At 47.3% G+C, this 20,639-nt stretch overlaps 1 protein-coding gene across 2 annotated transcripts; it reads left to right on the top strand.

Moving 5' to 3' along the window:
* The first annotated feature begins 4,936 nt into the window (after positions 1-4,936).
* LOC107982730 (GTPase IMAP family member 2) lies at positions 4,937-9,590 on the top strand. 2 transcript variants are annotated; one of them, XM_016992739.2, is made up of 4 exons: positions 4,937-5,217; positions 6,684-6,750; positions 6,840-6,903; positions 7,967-9,590. In XM_016992739.2, the coding sequence occupies exons 1-4, from the start codon at positions 5,189-5,191 to the stop codon at positions 8,767-8,769; spliced, it is 963 nt and encodes a 320-aa protein (XP_016848228.2). In that variant the 5' UTR covers positions 4,937-5,188; the 3' UTR covers positions 8,770-9,590. The 2 variants fall into 2 exon arrangements, with proteins under 2 accessions (XP_016848228.2, XP_016848229.2); XM_016992740.2 differs by lacking the exon at positions 6,840-6,903 and having other exon boundaries at positions 4,940-5,217.
* The last annotated feature ends 11,049 nt before the right edge of the window (positions 9,591-20,639 follow it).

The raw sequence follows: 20,639 nt of genomic DNA, 5'->3' as shown, positions 1-20,639 counted from the left end.
GCGTCCCCAAGTCTCCACCTTGGCAGGAGGATGTATTTCCTTCTCAAAGGAAGACTTGGGGGGCTCGTTGGGGCTGGTTTTGTGGTCGATGCCACATCGCCACTTGAGGCAGGGGGTTGCATGGGGTGGACATGTGGGGCTCCTTCGTGACGCTACAATGACCAAGATCAGAAGTAAATGAGAGGCTGAGCAAAAGCTTTATGGAAAAGCCTGCCAGGAGCAAGAAGGGAGTTGAACAGGGAAGCCTGAGTGGAATGTGTGTGACTGACGTGTGTGTGTGTGTGCACGTGTGTGGGGTGGGGGGGTATACGGAAACGTGTGTGCTGGTGTGCAGAACCATGACACGGTTAACCTGGGTGGACGTGGGCCTTGCAGCCAGTTGCCAAGGGAAGGGCCGCTCTCTCCTGACCCGTCCTCCCAGGAAGTGGATGGAAGTAGCCGCTGCCTCCTGCTCCCATTCCTCTGAGCCGAACGCAGCCCCGGGTGAAGTGTCCCCGGCAGTCCCATAGCTCAAGGGGCCGAGGGCACAACCCCCAGGGAAGGGGAGCCAACGTGCCTCCTCGCCTCCAGCAAGGCCTGTGGCCTCTCCCCTGAGCCAAACCCAAGGAGACCCTCTTGCCTTGTGTCGGGAGGGTCAAGAAGCAGGAGCCCCCTCCGGCCACTCGGCCCTTCTGACCCCTGCACAGAGGCACGGAGTGGAGGAGCCTCCCCGCTGCAAGGGCCGGGGGTCTCTTTGGGGGCCTTGGACACGCTGGCTCTCGCCCTGAAGCCCTGGCATTGGTGGGGGGACCTCTTTTTCTCAGGAAGGAGAAGGGCCACCCAGCCAGATCTCCCACAACACACACACACACACACACACAAACACACACAGAGGGGCCAATCAGAACTCGGAAGAGAAGGCCTGATGTTGAAGCCATAGGAACATTATTGATGTGGATGGAGAACATACTCTGCACAGAAAGGCTTGGGGAAAAGACTTCTGCACAACAGTCTCTTTGCATGGAAAAGAATGTGAGATTCAGAAGTATGAACTCTATCCCAGAAAATGTCATTTTCTGTATGGAAAAGGCTGTGTTTGCAGTGTGCTCATGTCTCTGTGTGTGTTGCAAGGCCAGGCTCCTTTGGGCAAAGCCTTCAGTCCCATTCTTGCGCTCCACAGATACCTCTGTTCACGTGAAGCCAAGGAAGAAGACAACCCACAGTCTCAACATCCTGTCTTCTCTTCCAAGTGTTGGTTGGCCCTCTGGGATGTCCGTGCAGCCATGAGTGTGTGTGTGTGTGTGTGTGTGTGTGTGTTGTGGGTGATTGGGAAGGGTATTCTATTACATCCAGGGCCCTGACCATGTTTATAAGGCACCTGCCCTGGGAACGGGGTATCTGGTTTTATTTCTGCGCTCAGAACAACTGGCATTTTCTGTGCAGGCTCCACTTTCTGAACAAGGAAGACTTGGCCGCATGGAAAGGAATTCTCCCCTTTTCTAGGAAGGGCCTTGGCTATGGAAATAAAAGTATTATTACATCCTTTCCCCCACACAAAAGGGAGTTTCTCTCCTCTTTTCTGGGAAATGCCGTGACTGTGCAGAAAGTGAAAGGACCAAGGCTTTTGGACCAGTGCCAAGGTAACCTTCTGAGCCTATTCCTTGCTGTGTGTGCTGTGGGCACGTTGGGTGGGGTGAGCAAATGATTTCAACAGCAAAAGAGATTGTAAAATGAAGTTAAACTTGTCCTAAAATATGTGGCATCGACACTGAGATAACTTTGTGCTGGAAATTGTAGTTCAGCTAAGTCCCCCGGGACACCTGGCGAGCCACTAATGTGGATACCAAATCAGAAATCAGGAATTAAAGATCTCACCAGGATGAAATGTAGTCCTGGAATGTGGTGAACAATAGAAAAATCCAAAGCTGATCTGACAGGATTATGCAAATACATGGCCCCACCAGATGCCACAATGGCATCAGATGGGTTTCCAAGGGAGAGGTTACCGGAGTTCATGGTTTCCGGGTGTATGTAGATTTGCCTTCCTTTTAATAGAGTTTACTATAAAAGGAATAATAAAAATAAAGTAATGGAAAGTAAATAGCCTTTGTGTCCTGTTTTGTCTTTCAAGAACAGCCTTAAAACACAGTGGTAAGTAAATGAACACTGCTTTACTTCAGCAAACATAAAGTACATCGCCCTCAAATGAAACAAGGAAGTCTTAGGGCAAGCACAGTTCTTAGTCTCTGATAAATTCCCAAATCAAATAGCAGTCTTACCTCAGACAAAGAAGCAACAATAAATCCTTAAGAGAAGTTTTTTACAGATGCAGAATTGAAGCAGGCACAAGGGCAACGAAGAGTCAGTTTGTTACCAGCAAGACCTGGCTGCACCTGCTTCTGCTTTATAGCCCTGAGTCCCCTCACAGCTGCTAGGGCAGTTCCTAATTGCTGCTGCTGCTCAGTCGTTTAGTCATCTCCGACTCTTCGTGACCTCATGGACCAGTCCAGGCCAGAGCTCCCTGTCGGCCGTCACCGCCCCAGTTCCTTCAAAGTCAAGCCAGTCCCTTCAAGGATACCGTCCATCCATCTCGCCCTTGGTCGGTCTCTCTTCCTTTTTCCTTCCATTTTCCCCAGCATTGTGATCTTTTCCAAGCTTTCCTGTCTCCTCAGGATGTGGCCAAAATACTTCATCTTCGCCTCTCATCTCCTTCCCTCCAGTGAGCAGCCACTGGGCATTATTTCCTGGAGGATGGACTGGTTGCATCATCTTGCGGTCCAAAGCACGCTCAGGATTTTCCTCCAGCACCAGAGTTCCAAAGCGTCTATCTTTCTTTGCTCAGCCTTCCTTATGGTCCAGCTCTCGCATCCATAGGTCACTATGGGGAATACCATGGCTTTGACTATGCGGACCTTCGTTGCCAGTGTGATGTCTTTGATCTTCACTGTTTTATCAAGGTTGGCCATTGCTCTCCTCCCAAGGAGTAGACGTCTTCTGATTTCCTGGCTGCAGTCTGCGTCTGCAGTGATCTTCGCGCCTAGAAATATAAAGTCTGTCACTGCCTCCATGTTTTCTCCCTCTATTTGCCAGTTATCAATAGGTGTAGTTGCCATGATCTTGGTTTTCTTGATGTCTAACTGCAACCCAGCTTTTGCACTTTCTTCTTTCACCTTGGTGATAAGGCTCCCCAGCTCCTTCTTGCTTTTGGCCATCCTAATTACTCAGCTGCATTTCTGGCAACTATTCTAGCTGAACGAAGGCTCTGCTCTGTTTCCTTTCGCCTCTCCTGAAATGTGGGTACTTGCAAAATCTCCTCTTCAGATTCCAACTGCCCCTCTGATTCATGAACACTTTCCTGCTCCCCTTCCTCTTCTGAAGAAGAGGAATCCCTAACACTTTGTGTGTTGTTTGGTAAGGGAGAGGGATATATATATATATATAGGAAGAAAGGGGGAGGGTGGGGGACTCATCAAGGCTGAATAGCAGCTGAGAGGGTCCTTTATAGTATTTTATTATATTTTATAACTTATCCAATTATGCACACATTTGCAGGGGAGAAGAAATACAATTAAAAATAAGAAGAAAAGAAGTGAAGAGGGATACATCGTGGCCAGGAGAGGATTGAAGGAAGTAGAAAGTATCTGGGGATGAGGAATGGAGCTGCTCTGGCTACAATGTGTCCGTCGGTCCGGCTTCCTGTTTGGGAGGGGAAGATGACCAGCTGGCTGGCCTTCACTCTGAAGCTGCGGAGGCCCCCCACTATGAACTGGCCTGAGCCAAAGAGTGTGTTCAGGGGTCATATTGTGCTGTTGGTCCTGGGGAGTCCTGAAGTACCATGGGGGCTGGGGGGTGTTTATAGTTCATTATGGCCTCCATTCTTAGGAGAACTACAGATCACGGAGTCCAATTCATTTATATGTTTTAGTGTGTGTGTGTGTGGGGGGGGGGTCTGTGGTCTTCAATAACAAACTGAGAAGCCTTGTCCTTGGAGCGGTGTACCTGTGGGGCAGTTGTTACCAATAGTGCTGTGGATTTTGAAGAGGCACAAATGGAGGGAGAAAGGGAGAAATGTGCCAGGAGGAAGGTGTGCCAAGCAAACCCTGCTGTGACCAACTCTTCTGGAAATGTATGTTCCCGCTGGGAAAGGAAGACCATGCAAATCCAGAATAGGTCTCTATGGTTATGGGCCACAAGTGATAGCCTAGGATGATGGGCACACTGGGATATTTCATAACAATAACAATAATAATGATAACAATACTTTATTTATATCCCTCCCTATCTCCACAAGGGGACTCAGGGCGGATCGCAGTACACATACATGACAAACATTCAATGCCATTTGGACAGACAGGACAGAACAGAAAGGAGGTATGTTGTCTCGAAGTCCAGTTTTTTGGTGCCTTTGAGGTTGATTCAGATTCAGTCACAGGAGGTGCTGTTGCTCCATTCTCTAAGACGAAGAGCCATCAGGACTTCTTCCTTCCACCTTCCACCTTCCTTTTGGTCACCACATTTATGATCTTGTTCTTTATGATGTCATAAAATGTCCTGCACAATTTGCGGTACCTAATTTCTCTACTTACAGCTCCAAGCTGTTTTCAAACTTCTTAAGGAAACAATGAGCTGGGCTTGACAGTCGGGTGCTCACCCCGACCGGGCTTCGAACTTGCCACCTTTCGGTTGGTAGATCTTATTCCTGCTGGTGATTTACCAGCTGTGCTACACCCCAGGACCCACTCTTGCCAGGCCCATGCACCACGAAGGCCCACTCCATCAAATGTGAGTATATTGGTATATCAGTGCAGACTCCATAAGGACTGGCTGGGAGGAGGTTCTGACTTTCCGAAAGGAGAGGACTTGGCAGTATTGAAAGACATTCTCCTCTTCTCTCTCGCAAATGCCTTGATATTTCCTTTCCTGCCCACAAGGGGGAGCTTCTCTTCTCCTTTCTGGGAAATGCCGTGACTGTAGAGAAAGTGAAAGCGCCAGTGCGGAGCTGTCCTGAGGACTCCAAGAAGCCTCCCTCCACACTGGGCAGGGACAAGTGCCAGGCCCATTCTCCTCTCTTCTGGATCAGGAGGAAAGGGGCTTCGCACTGAGATGAAAAGCCTGAGAAGCTGGGAGGGAGGATCTGCAGCACCACCCTCCACATCCTCTGCTCTCGGCCACATTGCTTCAGACCGTCTCAAAACAGGACCAGGAACAGATGAGCTGGAAAGTTTCTGAGAAAACCAGGCAAGTACATTTCATTAATTTTCAAAATCTGAATTCCAGAATTAAGAGCTTGATGAAGTGATAGGTTAACAGAGAGAAGGGGAGAGGGACGGAGGGAGGGAGGGAGGGAGGGAGCTAAAGAGCCTGCAAAGTCTGTCTTCACCCAAAGCTTTGTTCCCCTTGAATGAATGCAGTCTGACACCACTCAGTGTTATGGAAACCTGGCATTTGTAGTTTTACATGGTCCTGAGCCTCTTCTGCCAAAAAGGGCAGAACTTCCAGGATTCCACAGCATTGAGCCCTGGCTGTTAAAGGGGTGTCAAACTGCACGAATCCTGCAGTGTAGATGCACCTGGGCTTTTGCCAGGAATAGAGAACGTTTGCAAGATCCAGTTTCTGGTTGGAAGGGGAATGGATCTTGGAGGGAGGTTGCTCTTCTCGGTCCTCCAGGATTCCGTTTCTACTTTTGAAAGGTGTTTCTGGACCTTGGGATTTCCCTGTGGGAAGGGAAGGAAAGGGAAGGGAAAGGGAAGCTTCAGGATCCAAGCTTTTATATATATATATATATATATATATATATATATACACACACAGTAGAGTCTCACTTATCCAACATAAACGGGCCGGCAGAACGTTGGATAAGCGAAAATGTTGGATAATAAGGAGAGATTAAGGAAAAGCCTATTAAACATCAAATTAGGTTATGATTTTACAAATTAAGCACCAAAACAGCATGTTATGCAACAAATTTGACATAAAAAGTAGTTCAATATGCAGTAATGCTATGTAGTAATTACTGTATTTACGAATTTATCACCAAAATATCACGATGTATTGAAAACATTGACTACAAAAACATGTTGGATAATCCAGAATGTTGGATAAGCGAGTGTTGGATAAGTGAGACTCTACTGTGTGTATATATATATATATATATATAAAGACGATCGAGAAAGCGAGAGAAGGTTTTGTTTAATTTTGGGAAGAGTCCATGCAGCTGCTTCCTTTCCTCCATTTGCCAAAGCAGGGACATGTAGCTGGGTTGAAGGAGGAAAACCATTTCCGCCCATTTTCCTGTTAATTCCCCCACCCATGTCCCCCTCGTGGAAATAACCCTCGTTTATGAGATGAGGAGGGGGAATAACCAGCAAAAATGGGGGGAAATGGCTTCCCTCTTTCAAACCCCCCCCCCCCCCCAAATGGACCATCCTTCTCTCTCTAGCGTCTACTTGTGGCCTCATCTCAGATAATGAAACAGGACTGCCCTCCCAGTTTAAGAACTGCCTTTTTCGAAACCAATACAATACCAAATCATTAAAAACATGGAAAGGGAGAACAGCCTACTTCCATAAGAAGGCTCCCGGGAAGCAGTTAGAAGCCTGCATTTATTTTCGCCTTGAAGCTTGTGGGTTCTTTAACCAGCACGTGGGATATTCCTCTTCTCAGTGAGGCTTTCTCTTCTGTGTGTGTGTTTTTTATTTGCACAGGAATTTTCACTTCTTGCTGGAACTCCATCCTGTGTGGAGGTTTTCAAAATGCCCAGAGTCAGCAAAGGTAAGGCTCTTAGGACTTTTAAATTAGGTTCAGAGAGGTAAGAAACCATTGGAGCCATCTGTTGCTAAGTTCTTTGCCTTCTGTTTAAGAATCATAGAATCATAGAGTTGGAAGAGACCACAAGGGCAATCCATTCCAACCCCCATCTGCCAGGTAAGGAGACACAATATCCTTACCTGAACATCCAGGCATCTGCAGATTCCACTCTGAAGCAGCTCTTTCCATCAGGAAGTTTTTCCTAATGTTCAGGGGTTGTCATGATCCCCATCTCATGCCATCTCCAGACACGAAGCGCTGACACGGAGAGTATGGCCATGGGCCAAAAGGGAGGACCGGACATATGAACCAGCCAAAAAACTGAGTTGCTCTGAGGTGGGGGGAGAGGGACTCTGGAATGGGCAACATCCAGGCGCCAGGACTCTAAGAGTGATTTATAAGACTGTAGCTAGGCCTATATACATGGGCAGAAGAGCAGACTCTTGTATTCTGAACAAATTGTAAGGCTTGTCAGCTCCAACTGTGTTGCTGTGGGTTAGTCTTCTTTGGAGGAATATGCCAAGACACACAACGGCTGAAGATACCATACAGCTTTATTGCTCGGAAGACAAGAGTCTGCTCTACCACCCATGTATATAGGCCTAGCTACAGTGTTATAAATCACTCTTAGAGTCCTGGTGCCTGGAGGTTGCCCATTCCCACATTCCACAGTCCCTTTCGCCCCACCTCAGGGCAACTGAGTTTTATGGCTGGTTCATATGTCCTGTCCTTCTTTTTGGCCTATCAGGGGGAATATGTTTTTCTGCAGTTTGAGTCCATTGAACCATTGTGTCCTCATCGCCGAAGCCGCAGGGAGAAAAGCCTGATCTGTCCTCACTATGGCATATATATATATATATATATATATATATATATATATCCCCAAAATAATCATCCCCAGCTCCCTAAGCTCGGCTTCATGGCTTCCAGACCTTTGGTCATTTTGGCCGCCCTTCTCTGACACTGTCCATATCCTTCTTGATATTGTGAGCATGCTTTGTCATGGTGCCCCCCACATCTTATAAGGGTGAACCTGCAGGTGGGCAAAACTGACAATGCCCTGCCTGGATATGTTCACACTCACCACCACCACCACCACCTTAAAACTAGTCCTGACATAACTGAATTCCCCTTCTAGTAAGATCAGCGTTGTCTCTTTTTTCACTGATTTGTTCTTCAGGCCCCGGAAGGGAGGAATCTGAACTCAGGATTATCCTTGTTGGAAAGACCGGAGGCGGGAAGAGCGCTACAGGAAACACCCTTCTTGGCCGGAAGGCGTTTGAGTCCGTGGCGGCACTGAGGACGACCACGCTCAGGTGCCAACGAGAGACACAGAGGTGGAGAGACTTGGACCTTTCTGTGATCGACACTCCAGCCCTTTGTGACCCAGACACCTCCACCACAATCCTGCTGCCGGAGATCAGGCGCTGCATTGACCTCTCCAGGCCCGGCCCTCATGCCTTGGTGTTTGTGACCCAGGTGGGCCGCTTCACGGCAGAAGACGAGGCGGCCGCCAATCAAGTCCAGGCTTTGTTTGGAGAAGAGGCCTTCAAGCACATGGTCATCCTCTTCACCCGCAAAGAGGATTTAGATGGGGATTCCTTGGAGGACTATGTGTGGGGCTCAGATAATGAGGCTCTCCAGGGGCTAATTCGGAAGTGTGGGGGGCACATGTGTGCTTTCAATAACAGGGCATCTGGGGAGGAACGGGAGAGGCAGGTCTCCGAGCTGATGGAGAAGGTCCAGCGCATGGTGGAGAAGGAGGGAGGGAGGCATCTCTCCAATAGGCTCTACTTGGAGCCGGTCTTGACAGATGAAAAGATTCTAGCATTCATGGCAGAGAATGGAGGTACCAGGCCAAAGCCAAGGGGAGGTTGGAATTTGGAGAGAACTTGGCTGAAAAAAGGGCTAATTGCTCTTGGTGGCTCTGCTTTAGTTATCGGCGTGGTTATATTGGTGATTTATTTGGCAAAAGGTAATTAATATACAATATCTTTTTTAAAAAGGGGGAATTTCACGTAGCATAGATCCAAGTCAGGCAACTGTGGGTTCAGGAGCCCGGCATGCCATGGGCCAGGTGAGACACAGACAGACAAAGACAATGTCGGAGCCTTTATTCTCAATGGGCAATGTGCGTTCTTTCTCATTCGTCCCTTCTGCCACCATGACCTTACACTCTGCTGTTCTTTGCCCACATGATGGTTTTTCCTCTGGTTTAATCTCCGAAATGCTGGAGCGCAGCCTTTGAGGCCTCAGTCCTCAGTGTCACCAGGAGGCGCTTCCGTCCCCCTTGGAAAGGCTCCTGCTCTTTTTGGCCATACATGGTGGACATCTGACCATGCGGAAAAGTCTTCCAACCCCTTATAAGAATTGCGTACTAAATATCTATCTATAATAATTTATACACATAATAATAGTGAAAATGTGTAAGTGTGTATGTGGCATAGTTGTCCGCTCACACAGACAGATAGGCAGCCTCTGCAGAAAAGCCTCCAGAGAAGGAGACTCGAACACACTCCCAGGCAGCCTGTGCCACTCTCCAGAAGGTCTTCCGAATCTTTTCAACACATTGCTCCCTTGTGCCCTGGTCTCTAGAGCAGCAACAAAGCAGTTTTCCCTCTCTACCTTCTTTTCTCCCAGGTAAACATCCCCCGGGGAAAAGAAGGAAGGAAAAAGAGATGGGAGGGAGAAAGATGGAAAGAAGGGTGGAAGAGAATGGAGGGAAGGAGGAAAAAGAGAAGAAAGAAAAGACAAAAGAAGGAAGGAAGGAAGGAATGAAGGAAGGAAGGAGAAAGGGGAGAAGAGGGAGGAAAGAGGGGAGAAAGGACAAAAGGGTGGAAGGGAAGGAAGGTGAGCGGGAGAAAGAGGGAGGTTAGGAAGGGAGGGAGGGAGGGAAGGAGGAAGGAAAGAGAGAAGAGAGGAAGGAAGAAAGGGAGGAAGAGAAAGGTGGAAGGAAGGAAGATGATGGAGGGAAGGAGGGAGGAAGGAAAGAGAGATGAAAGAAAAGACAAAAGGAAGGAAGGAAGGAAGGAGAAAGGGGAGAAGAGGGAAGAAATGACAAAAGGGTGGAAGGGAAGGAAGGAGGGAGGGAGAAAGATGGAGGTTAGGGAGGGAGGGAGGGAGGGAGGAAGGGAGGGAGGGAGGGAGGGAGGAAAAAGAGTAGAGAGGAAGGAAAAGATGGTGAGAGAGAAGAGGACCCGAGAAAAGACTCGGCATCCGGCCCATACCTGTTGTAGTTCAGCCTGTGATTGTGCCTAATGCCAATGAGGATGCTGGGGTGTCTGGCCCTGTGCCTGATGGCAATGGGAATGATGGTTTTCCTGACAGGCCTGGCTCTGAGAGGCCTGAGGTTTCTCTCGAACACAGTGCGGATGCTCAAGGTGAAATTCCTGAAAGGGCCGACAGCAGTCTTTCTCTGAGAATCAGTCATCTGAGGATGATTTGTCAGGTGCAGAATTGAATGTGCTTGAAGATAGAAGACAAGAGTTTTATAAACTAAGGGATTGCTCCCAGGTTCATCGAAGGTCAGCCCCTCTCCGGGAAAAAGGAGAAAACAAATGCTTATCTGGTGGGAAAGTGAAACGGAATGTGTTTTTTTCATTGCATGAGACAGGACCTCAGTCTGGTCAATGTTGAATTTTCATGACAGTCTTGCTTCCAAGTGTATTTCTAGTTTCATGGTTCCAGTATTGCCAAGTTCCTGTTCTGAGTATTGGGATTTTATGCCGCCTTGTTCTTGTGGATTTTGCAACCTTGTTCCTTGAGTTTTATCTTTGTACCTGGAAATTCATGAACTAATTGTTACCTATTGAAGATACCTTTTTGGACTATACTGTTTGCATCCTTTTCATTGCTTGGCTTTCATATATTCTCCAATAAAGTGCTTGCTGATTATACTCAACTGGTGTGGTGTCTAAGGTCAGAGGGGTTCCTGGTCTGGGATACAACAATACCTGCTGTAGGGGATTGGGGGACTGACTCCACAGCATGGAAGCTGTAGTTCACCTGTGACCCCCACTGACTATGGACCAGAACCAAACTTGGCACAGAAAAGCCCCATGACCACCTGAATATACCTTGATTTTGGGAGCTATAGTTGCCCTCATCCAGAGAGCACTGAACCCAGGCAATGCCGGATCAGGACCAAATTTGGCACACAGACCCAACATGGCCAACTGTTCATACAGGCCTGGTTTGGGGAGGATTGACCCATGATTCTGGGACTTGTAGTTCACTCACATTGTTATGTATTTTCTAATGGGAGTATTCATAACAAACGAAATCAAAGACTGGCTTTTTTCAAATACATACTAATTAACCAAATGATATTACCTAACACCCAGGGCCGTAGCCAGAAAAAAAATTCGGAAGGGGTTTTGAAAATTTCGGGGCGTGGGTTGAACCCCTGGCCCACCCGCCCCCCGGGTTCAGACCTATCAATATCTGCTTGAGATAGTGCCTGGAGGGACTCTTAATGTTTTACGTCTCATAGACTTAGCATGGGGATTTGGTTAACCAGTTAAAATTCATGAGTAAACCAGGTTTTTTTTTAACCTGAAAAATTTGGGGCGGGGGGTTGAACCCCTAACCCCCCCCCCTCGCTACAGGCCTGCGTAACACCTCAAAACAAACAATCCTTTTTTCAAATAACTCAGGCACCACAGGTACCCAAGCTAGTATATAATATACAGAAGTTTCATATAGTCTTTATAAATGAGGTCTGGAATTTTTTCCTGGACACTTGTTATGTACTCAGTTGATTCTTGTGTAGTTTCCTCTTCCACTCCTCCATACGGTTTGCCACAAACATCAATCTTTTTAAAATAAGAAATGTATCCATTTGAGTGGTAATGATCGAAAGTCAATCAACAGTTAGGAATGGTGGGAGTCCAAAACAGCTGGCGGGGAGATCCAAAGTTTGCCCAGGCCTGATCTAGACTCTTACACGAATCTGAGTGCAGCAAGGCCCAGTGCTTCCAGTGGGCTCTGCAGAAGATGCTTCAGCTGTCCAAGAAAGCAAAACCCAGACGCCTTGCAAATGCTGATTGATTACACTGTGCAACACGATTTTACCTAATTGTTTCTGTCAGAAAATCCTGGGAAAATGGTACTGTTCCATTATCCGGGTGAAGACTACAAGTGGGCGCTAGAGAGGGAAGGATAATCCATTTTAGGGGGAGAGGGGTTTGAAGGAGGAAAACCATTTCCCCCTGTTCTCCTGTTATGCCCCCCAAACATGTTGCCCTCGTGAAAACAACCCTTGTTTGTGAACGGGTAAGTGGGGAGGGGGAATAACCAGCAAAATAAGGAGACATGGTTATCCTCCTTCAACCCCTCCCCCCCCCCCCCCCAGTAATATGGACTCTCCTTCTCTGCCTGGGTCCCCTGTTGGAGTCTGTCCGGATAATGGGACGGTATTAGAAGAAAGTTTATTAGACTGAAAAACTTTTTGCGGGACATCCTGCAGCACATTGTGCTATAGGTTTTCAATGAATATCTCATTAGACCCCAGAGCAGCTGAGCTTCTGCAAAACAGCATCTGGTAGAAAATGATTTTACCACTGGACTTTCTGACATCCACTGACCAGTCAGCACAGCTGTTCCTAAAGGCAAAATCTGTACCTGGAATACATGACATGATGCTCACGGCCTGTGTGCTGGATTCAGGTGTGCTCAGAAGGGACACAGCAGTGTTACACCTCAAGCGCTGCCCCAGGCCTTCCTTTGGAGCCTCTCCAAGCCTGACGTTGACCTCTTTTTAGAAGAAACAGTATAACTTCTCAGCTGGGGATATGTGTAGTTGGGGCTTGCAGCTGAATGAAAAGCCAAACTACTTTGCCTTCAGCCATTCAGCCCTTCTTTGCTTTAGCTGATTTCTTGTTTTCTTTCTGTTTCAGATTTAGAAATCCTGAGCACAGAAATCTGCCTTCTCCTCGCTTTAAGAATATGTCTGAATGGGGTGGAGCTGCGAATTTAATTATTAATATAGTTGTGCTTTTGGGGAAAGCCTTGCCCTATTTTATGTGCCTGCTTTTGTTGGGGGCCCTGATCTATTTTTTGGGAGACGTTCCAAATCTCCCAAAAGGCAGTGAAAGAACTAGAGTCCAGTATACGTGTAGTATCTGATATTTGTCCTTGTTGACATTCATATTGTGAGTTTTGGCCAATCAGCTATCTAATCTAAGCCAGTGTGGTGGAATCTCCTTCCTTAGAAGATTTTAAATAGAGGCTGGATGACCATCTGTCAGGGGTGCCTTGATTGTGCTTTCTTGCTTGGCAAGGGGTTATCTATAGAACTTTGCAGGATCGGTGCCCTGCTTATGTTGTCTCAGAAGTTTGAGGGGATACCTCTTTTGTTTGGTTTTTTAATTTTGTTTATAAAAACTTCAAAAGTTTCCTAAAAATCAGTGGATGACTGAAACGTTCTGAAACTTTGCAGGATTGGTGCCCTGCTTATGTTGTCTCATTGTGCAGAAATTCTGGATCTGCGTGGTCTTTCTTTCATAGTGAGAACATACATTTCGAGAAGGAAGGCGGCCCCTTCTTCTTGGCAGATTCCTCCCTTTCGCCCTCTGTTTCTGCCTCTTCAAAATCCACAGCACGGTTGGTCACAGCTGGCCTCCAGATCCAACGCTCCAAGACCAGGGCTTCCCATTTCTCCCTTGTTGTCTATGCCATATTTTTAAAAGTTTAACTCCATTTTTACATCTCTTTTGCTGTTGAAATATTTTCCTCGTCTCACCCAATGTGCCCACAGCACACACGGCAAGGGATACACTCAGAAGGTGTTACTTACCTTGTCACTGGTCCAAAAGCCTTGGTCCTTTCACTTTCTCCACAGTCACAGCATTTCCCAGAAAGGAGGAGAGACACTCCCTCTTATCTGTGGGAGGCCATGGGTTGTGTCCCTCCTTGGCTTCATGTGCCCAGAGGTATCTGTGGAGTGCATGAATGGGACTGAAGGCTTTGCACAAAGGAGCCTGGCCTTGCAACACACATGGAGACATGAGCACACTGCAAACACAGCCTTTTTCATACAGAAAACGACATTTTCTTGGATAGAGTTAATACTTCTGTATGTTACGTTGTTTTTTGTGCAGAAAGACTTTCTATGCAAAGTGTGTTCTCCATCCACATTAATAAGGTTCCTATCAGGGGCGGCCCTAGGTAATTTTGCCCTGTAAGCGAACCTAGTGGCCGTGCCCCCTCCGAAATTGTGCCCCCCACCCCAAGGCCCCGCACATACCTCCTTCGTCGTTGGTGGCAGCGGGGAGGACCATCACCTCCCTCCTCAGAAAATGTAGAAGTACAGCACCATCGGCCCAAATGGCCAATGGTGCTGTGCGCATGTGCAGCGGCAGCGGCAGTGCTACGGGGGCGCTGTCGAGGCCTCAACAGCGCCCCTATCGGCATGCACCCGAAGCGGTGGCTTCAGTTGCCTCTACGTTCAACCGGGCCTGGTTCCTATGGCCTTAACATCACACTTTCTCTGTTCTGATTGGCCCCTCCGTGTGTGTGTGTGTGTGTGTGTGTGTGTATGTGTGTTGGGGGAGATCCCCAAGGCCTGACCGGGTGGGACTTCTCCTTCTTGAGAAAAAGAGGGGCCCCCGCCCAGCGCAGGGCTTCAGGGTGGGAGCCAATGTGTCCTGAGCCCCCAAAGAGACCCCCGGCAACTTAGGAGTGTTTCTCTGGCTGCATGTGTTCTGCCCCACGGCACCGCTCCTGCCAGGCCCTTGCAGCGGGGAGGCTCCTCCACTCCGTGCCTCTGTGCAGGGGTCAGAAGGGCCGAGTGGCCGGAGGGGGCTCAGAAGGTTACCTTGGCACTGGTCCAAAAGCCTTGGTCCTTTCACTTTCTCCACAGTCACGGCATTTCCCAGAAAAGAGGAGAGAAACTCCCTTTTGTGTGGGGGAAAGGATGTAATAATACTTTTATTTCCATAGCCAAGGCCCTTCCTAGAAAAGGGGAGAATTCCTTTCCATGCGGCCAAGTCTTCCTTGTTCAGAAAGTGGAGCCTGAACAGAAAATGCCAGTTGTTCTGAGCGCAGAAATAAAACCAGATACCCCGTTCCCAGGGCAGGTGCCTTATAAACATGGTCAGGGCCCTGGATGTAATAGAATACCCTTCCCAATCACCCACAACACACACACACACACACACACACACACACACACACTCATGGCTGCACGGACATCCCAGAGGGCCAACCAACACTTGGAAGAGAAGACACGATGTTGAGACTGTGGGTTGTCTTCTTCCTTGGCTTCATGTGCCCAGAGGTATCTGTGGAGCGCATGAATGGGACTGAAGGCTTTGCCCAAAGGAGCCTGGCCTTGCAACACACACGGAGACATGAGCACACTGCAAACACAGCCTTTTCCATACAGAAAATGACATTTTCTGGGTTAGAGTTCATACTTCTGAATCTCACATTCTTTTCCATGCAGAGAGACTGTTGTGCAGAAGTCTTTCCTCCAAGCCTTTCTGTGCAGAGTATGTTCTCCATCCACATCAATAATGTTCCTACGGCTTCAACATCAGGCCTTCTCTTCCGAGTTCTGATTGGCCCCTCTGTGTGTGTTTGTGTGTGTGTGTGTGTGTGTGTTGTGGGAGATCTGGCTGGGTGGCCCTTCTCCTTCCTGAGAAAAAGAGGTCCCCCCACCAATGCCAGGGCTTCAGGGCGAGAGCCAGCGTGTCCAAGGCCCCCAAAGAGACCCCCGGCCCTTGCAGCGGGGAGGCTCCTCCACTCCGTGCCTCTGTGCAGGGGTCAGAAGGGCCGAGTGGCCGGAGGGGGCTCCTGCTTCTTGACCCTCCCGACACAAGGCAAGAGGGTCTCCTTGGGTTTGGCTCAGGGGAGAGGCCACAGGCCTTGCTGGAGGCGAGGAGGCACGTTGGCTCCCCTTCCCTGGGGGTTGTGCCCTCGGCCCCTTGAGCTATGGGACTGCCGGGGACACTTCACCCGGGGCTGCGTTTGGCTCAGAGGAATGGGAGCAGGAGGCAGCGGCTACTTCCATCCACTTCCTGGGAGGACGGGTCAGGAGAGAGCGGCCCTTCCCTTGGCAACTGGCTGCAAGGCCCACGTCCACCCAGGTTAACCGTGTCATGGTTCTGCACACCAGCACACACGTTTCCGTATACCCCCCCACCCCACACACGTGCACACACACACACACGTCAGTCACACACATTCCACTCAGGCTTCCCTGTTCAACTCCCTTCTTGCTCCTGGCAGGCTTTTCCATAAAGCTTTTGCTGAGTCTCTCATTTACTTCTGATCTTGGTCATTGTAGCGTCACGAAGGAGCCCCACATGTCCACCCCATGCAACCCCCTGCCTCAAGTGGCGATGTGGCATCGACCACAAAACCAGCCCCAACGAGCCCCCCAAGTCTTCCTTTGAGAAGGTAATACATCCTCCTGCCAAGGTGGAGACTTGGGGACGCAGGCGCCCCGGAGGGTGGCCTCTTGCAAAAGGGGAATCCCAGACAAGCAGGGCCTTCTGTTCAGGATTTCTAAGGGAAAGGACATTAAAGATTGCAAAGAAAGAGTCCGTGTTGTTCTGTGTTTAGCATGTGTTTAGTAGTATATGTTGTATACTAGGGTGGGATGATTGATTGAGATAAGAGTTCTGTTCATTGCTGTAATATTTTTGTTTACTTTCTGGGGTGGAGGGAGGTTGTTTTGGCTTTGTGTAACTCTTTTTTATTGTCTACTTCTCTTAGTGTTTCTGTTCCCTTGAATAAAAATTCATGTCAAAAAAAGAAATGGGGTTTTCCACAGATACAGAGCTGAACTGAAACCTCCACAAAGGCCCTGGATATAGCAACATCGATGTGTAGATAGATGTATAAAATAATGTCTCAGTTCCATCAGGAGCTACAATGTGTTTATTTATTTCATGCATTTTCTCATAAGAGTTCAGAGTAACTAATACAGTGACCTATCAGAGGAGCAGAGACATGCGCCATGGAACTCACAAATTACCCGAAATACCCAACAATCAGGCAAACAATCCTTGTACCCCTAACAATGTTATTGTCTATATTACTCCCCACGGGAACTCAACACTCCACACTAGACAAGTTTAAAAACATACGATACAAAAGTAGAAAAGCGATCAAATAGTAACAGTGTGATAAAAGCAAAATTAAAATACAGCAAATGCACTAAAATGGCTTTTTCAAACTCACATTCCCTCATTCCCACCCAGAACAGACCCTGAACTAAAATACTGGACCCAAATATTCGGCCCAATATCATGAATCTCAAATATTGGTTGAAACATGGAAGCAGAAGCTATGACAAATCAGTCACTTTCATGACTCCACCAAAGCAATTAGGAATAATACATGCTTAGTGGAGTCATTGTAAAAATGTAATGGAATATAAATGGAAATATATAATACATGTAGATGGATATCGCTTTGGGATAGTCTAGAAGCAGTGGCTGATCGGTGAGCTACTAGTGTTGCATCCTATGTTTTTTCCACCTGATTAACTAAATATGCTATTTAGAGAACGGTATGACCATGTGGTCTTACCATTTATGTGTTTTAAATGAAATTTTTATCTTGTATTGTTGTTTATATTGATATATTGTATTATTGTTTTATCTTTTTATATTGTGATTTATTGTGTTGCTTATATTTTGTTCTTATGTTGTTTGGGCCACTGCCCCATGTAAGCTGCCCCGAGTCCCCGTGGGGAGATGGTGGCGGGATATAAATAAAGTTTTATTACTATTATTATTATTATTTACAGGGACATAAAGTGGCTTAAGACGGTTGTGCCCCTTGCACACACTCTTACGTGGAGATAAATTTGGGTGATACTGTTGAGGCTTGTGCCTGATAAAAGGATCACCAAGCTGTGTTTTGGATTTTGTTTAAAAGGCAACTTGGCTGCATCTATTAGAGTATGTTGCACCAGCTTTTGTTCCCTTCTAACCATTTTTCATTCTCTTCTTTCTCCCTCCTCAGCTCTCTGTTCTCTCTTTGCAGACGTTGATAATCTTCTATCCGTTTTTGGTCGCTGACGAGCATCTTTTCAGTGTAATGGGGGGCCTTGATGTTCTTCTCCAGCATGTCATCGATCATGCCAAGCAGCTCCTTCACCTGCTCTTCCCTCTCCAGACCTTCAGCCTCATTGCTGAAAGCCAGGCAACGGCCCCCACATTTCTCAATCTGCTCCTGAAAAGAGGCATCTCCTTCACTTAAGAATGTTTCCAAAGTCTTGCTTCCAAGTGTATTTCTAGTTTCATGGTTCCAGTATTGCCAAGTTCCTGTTCTGAGTATTGGGATTTTATGCCGCCTTGTTCTTGTGGATTTTGCAACCTTGTTCCTTGAGTTTTATCTTTGTACCTGGAAATTCATGAACTAATTGTTACCTATTGAAGATACCTTTTTGGACTATACTGTTTGCATCCTTTTCATTGCTTGGCTTTCATATATTCTCCAATAAAGTGCTTGCTGATTATACTCAACTGGTGTGGTGTCTAAGGTCAGAGGGGTTCCTGGTCTGGGATACAACAATACCTGCTGTAGGGGATTGGGGGACTGACTCCACAGCATGGAAGCTGTAGTTCACCTGTGACCCCCACTGACTATGGACCAGAACCAAACTTGGCACAGAAAAGCCCCATGACCACCTGAATATACCTTGATTTTGGGAGCTATAGTTGCCCTCATCCAGAGAGCACTGAACCCAGGCAATGCCGGATCAGGACCAAATTTGGCACACAGACCCAACATGGCCAACTGTTCATACAGGCCTGGTTTGGGGAGGATTGACCCATGATTCTGGGACTTGTAGTTCACTCACATTGTTATGTATTTTCTAATGGGAGTATTCATAACAAACGAAATCAAAGACTGGCTTTTTTCAAATACATACTAATTAACCAAATGATATTACCTAACACCCAGGGCCGTAGCCAGAAAAAAAATTCGGAAGGGGTTTTGAAAATTTCGGGGCGTGGGTTGAACCCCTGGCCCACCCGCCCCCCGGGTTCAGACCTATCAATATCTGCTTGAGATAGTGCCTGGAGGGACTCTTAATGTTTTACGTCTCATAGACTTAGCATGGGGATTTGGTTAACCAGTTAAAATTCATGAGTAAACCAGGTTTTTTTTTAACCTGAAAAATTTGGGGCGGGGGGTTGAACCCCTAACCCCCCCCCCTCGCTACAGGCCTGCGTAACACCTCAAAACAAACAATCCTTTTTTCAAATAACTCAGGCACCACAGGTACCCAAGCTAGTATATAATATACAGAAGTTTCATATAGTCTTTATAAATGAGGTCTGGAATTTTTTCCTGGACACTTGTTATGTACTCAGTTGATTCTTGTGTAGTTTCCTCTTCCACTCCTCCATACGGTTTGCCACAAACATCAATCTTTTTAAAATAAGAAATGTATCCATTTGAGTGGTAATGATCGAAAGTCAATCAACAGTTAGGAATGGTGGGAGTCCAAAACAGCTGGCGGGGAGATCCAAAGTTTGCCCAGGCCTGATCTAGACTCTTACACGAATCTGAGTGCAGCAAGGCCCAGTGCTTCCAGTGGGCTCTGCAGAAGATGCTTCAGCTGTCCAAGAAAGCAAAACCCAGACGCCTTGCAAATGCTGATTGATTACACTGTGCAACACGATTTTACCTAATTGTTTCTGTCAGAAAATCCTGGGAAAATGGTACTGTTCCATTATCCGGGTGAAGACTACAAGTGGGCGCTAGAGAGGGAAGGATAATCCATTTTAGGGGGAGAGGGGTTTGAAGGAGGAAAACCATTTCCCCCTGTTCTCCTGTTATGCCCCCCAAACATGTTGCCCTCGTGAAAACAACCCTTGTTTGTGAACGGGTAAGTGGGGAGGGGGAATAACCAGCAAAATAAGGAGACATGGTTATCCTCCTTCAACCCCTCCCCCCCCCCCCCCCCAGTAATATGGACTCTCCTTCTCTGCCTGGGTCCCCTGTTGGAGTCTGTCCGGATAATGGGACGGTATTAGAAGAAAGTTTATTAGACTGAAAAACTTTTTGCGGGACATCCTGCAGCACATTGTGCTATAGGTTTTCAATGAATATCTCATTAGACCCCAGAGCAGCTGAGCTTCTGCAAAACAGCATCTGGTAGAAAATGATTTTACCACTGGACTTTCTGACATCCACTGACCAGTCAGCACAGCTGTTCCTAAAGGCAAAATCTGTACCTGGAATACATGACATGATGCTCACGGCCTGTGTGCTGGATTCAGGTGTGCTCAGAAGGGACACAGCAGTGTTACACCTCAAGCGCTGCCCCAGGCCTTCCTTTGGAGCCTCTCCAAGCCTGACGTTGACCTCTTTTTAGAAGAAACAGTATAACTTCTCAGCTGGGGATATGTGTAGTTGGGGCTTGCAGCTGAATGAAAAGCCAAACTACTTTGCCTTCAGCCATTCAGCCCTTCTTTGCTTTAGCTGATTTCTTGTTTTCTTTCTGTTTCAGATTTAGAAATCCTGAGCACAGAAATCTGCCTTCTCCTCGCTTTAAGAATATGTCTGAATGGGGTGGAGCTGCGAATTTAATTATTAATATAGTTGTGCTTTTGGGGAAAGCCTTGCCCTATTTTATGTGCCTGCTTTTGTTGGGGGCCCTGATCTATTTTTTGGGAGACGTTCCAAATCTCCCAAAAGGCAGTGAAAGAACTAGAGTCCAGTATACGTGTAGTATCTGATATTTGTCCTTGTTGACATTCATATTGTGAGTTTTGGCCAATCAGCTATCTAATCTAAGCCAGTGTGGTGGAATCTCCTTCCTTAGAAGATTTTAAATAGAGGCTGGATGACCATCTGTCAGGGGTGCCTTGATTGTGCTTTCTTGC

Source organism: Anolis carolinensis, chromosome 6 (genome assembly GCF_035594765.1).
Source record: "Anolis carolinensis isolate JA03-04 chromosome 6, rAnoCar3.1.pri, whole genome shotgun sequence".
In the NCBI taxonomy this organism is placed as follows: Eukaryota; Metazoa; Chordata; class Lepidosauria; order Squamata; family Dactyloidae; genus Anolis; species Anolis carolinensis.
This window is presented reverse-complemented; position numbering and strand designations above follow the sequence as displayed.

Coding starts and splice junctions, on each gene's coding strand:
- LOC107982730 (XM_016992739.2), top strand. CDS start 5,189: ATGAGCTGGAAAGTTTCTGAGAAAACCAG. Junction 5,218..6,683: donor AAAGTTTCTGAGAAAACCAG/GCAAGTACATTT, acceptor TTATTTGCACAG/GAATTTTCACTTCTTGCTGG. Junction 6,904..7,966: donor TTCCAACCCCCATCTGCCAG/GTAAGGAGACAC, acceptor TTTGTTCTTCAG/GCCCCGGAAGGGAGGAATCT.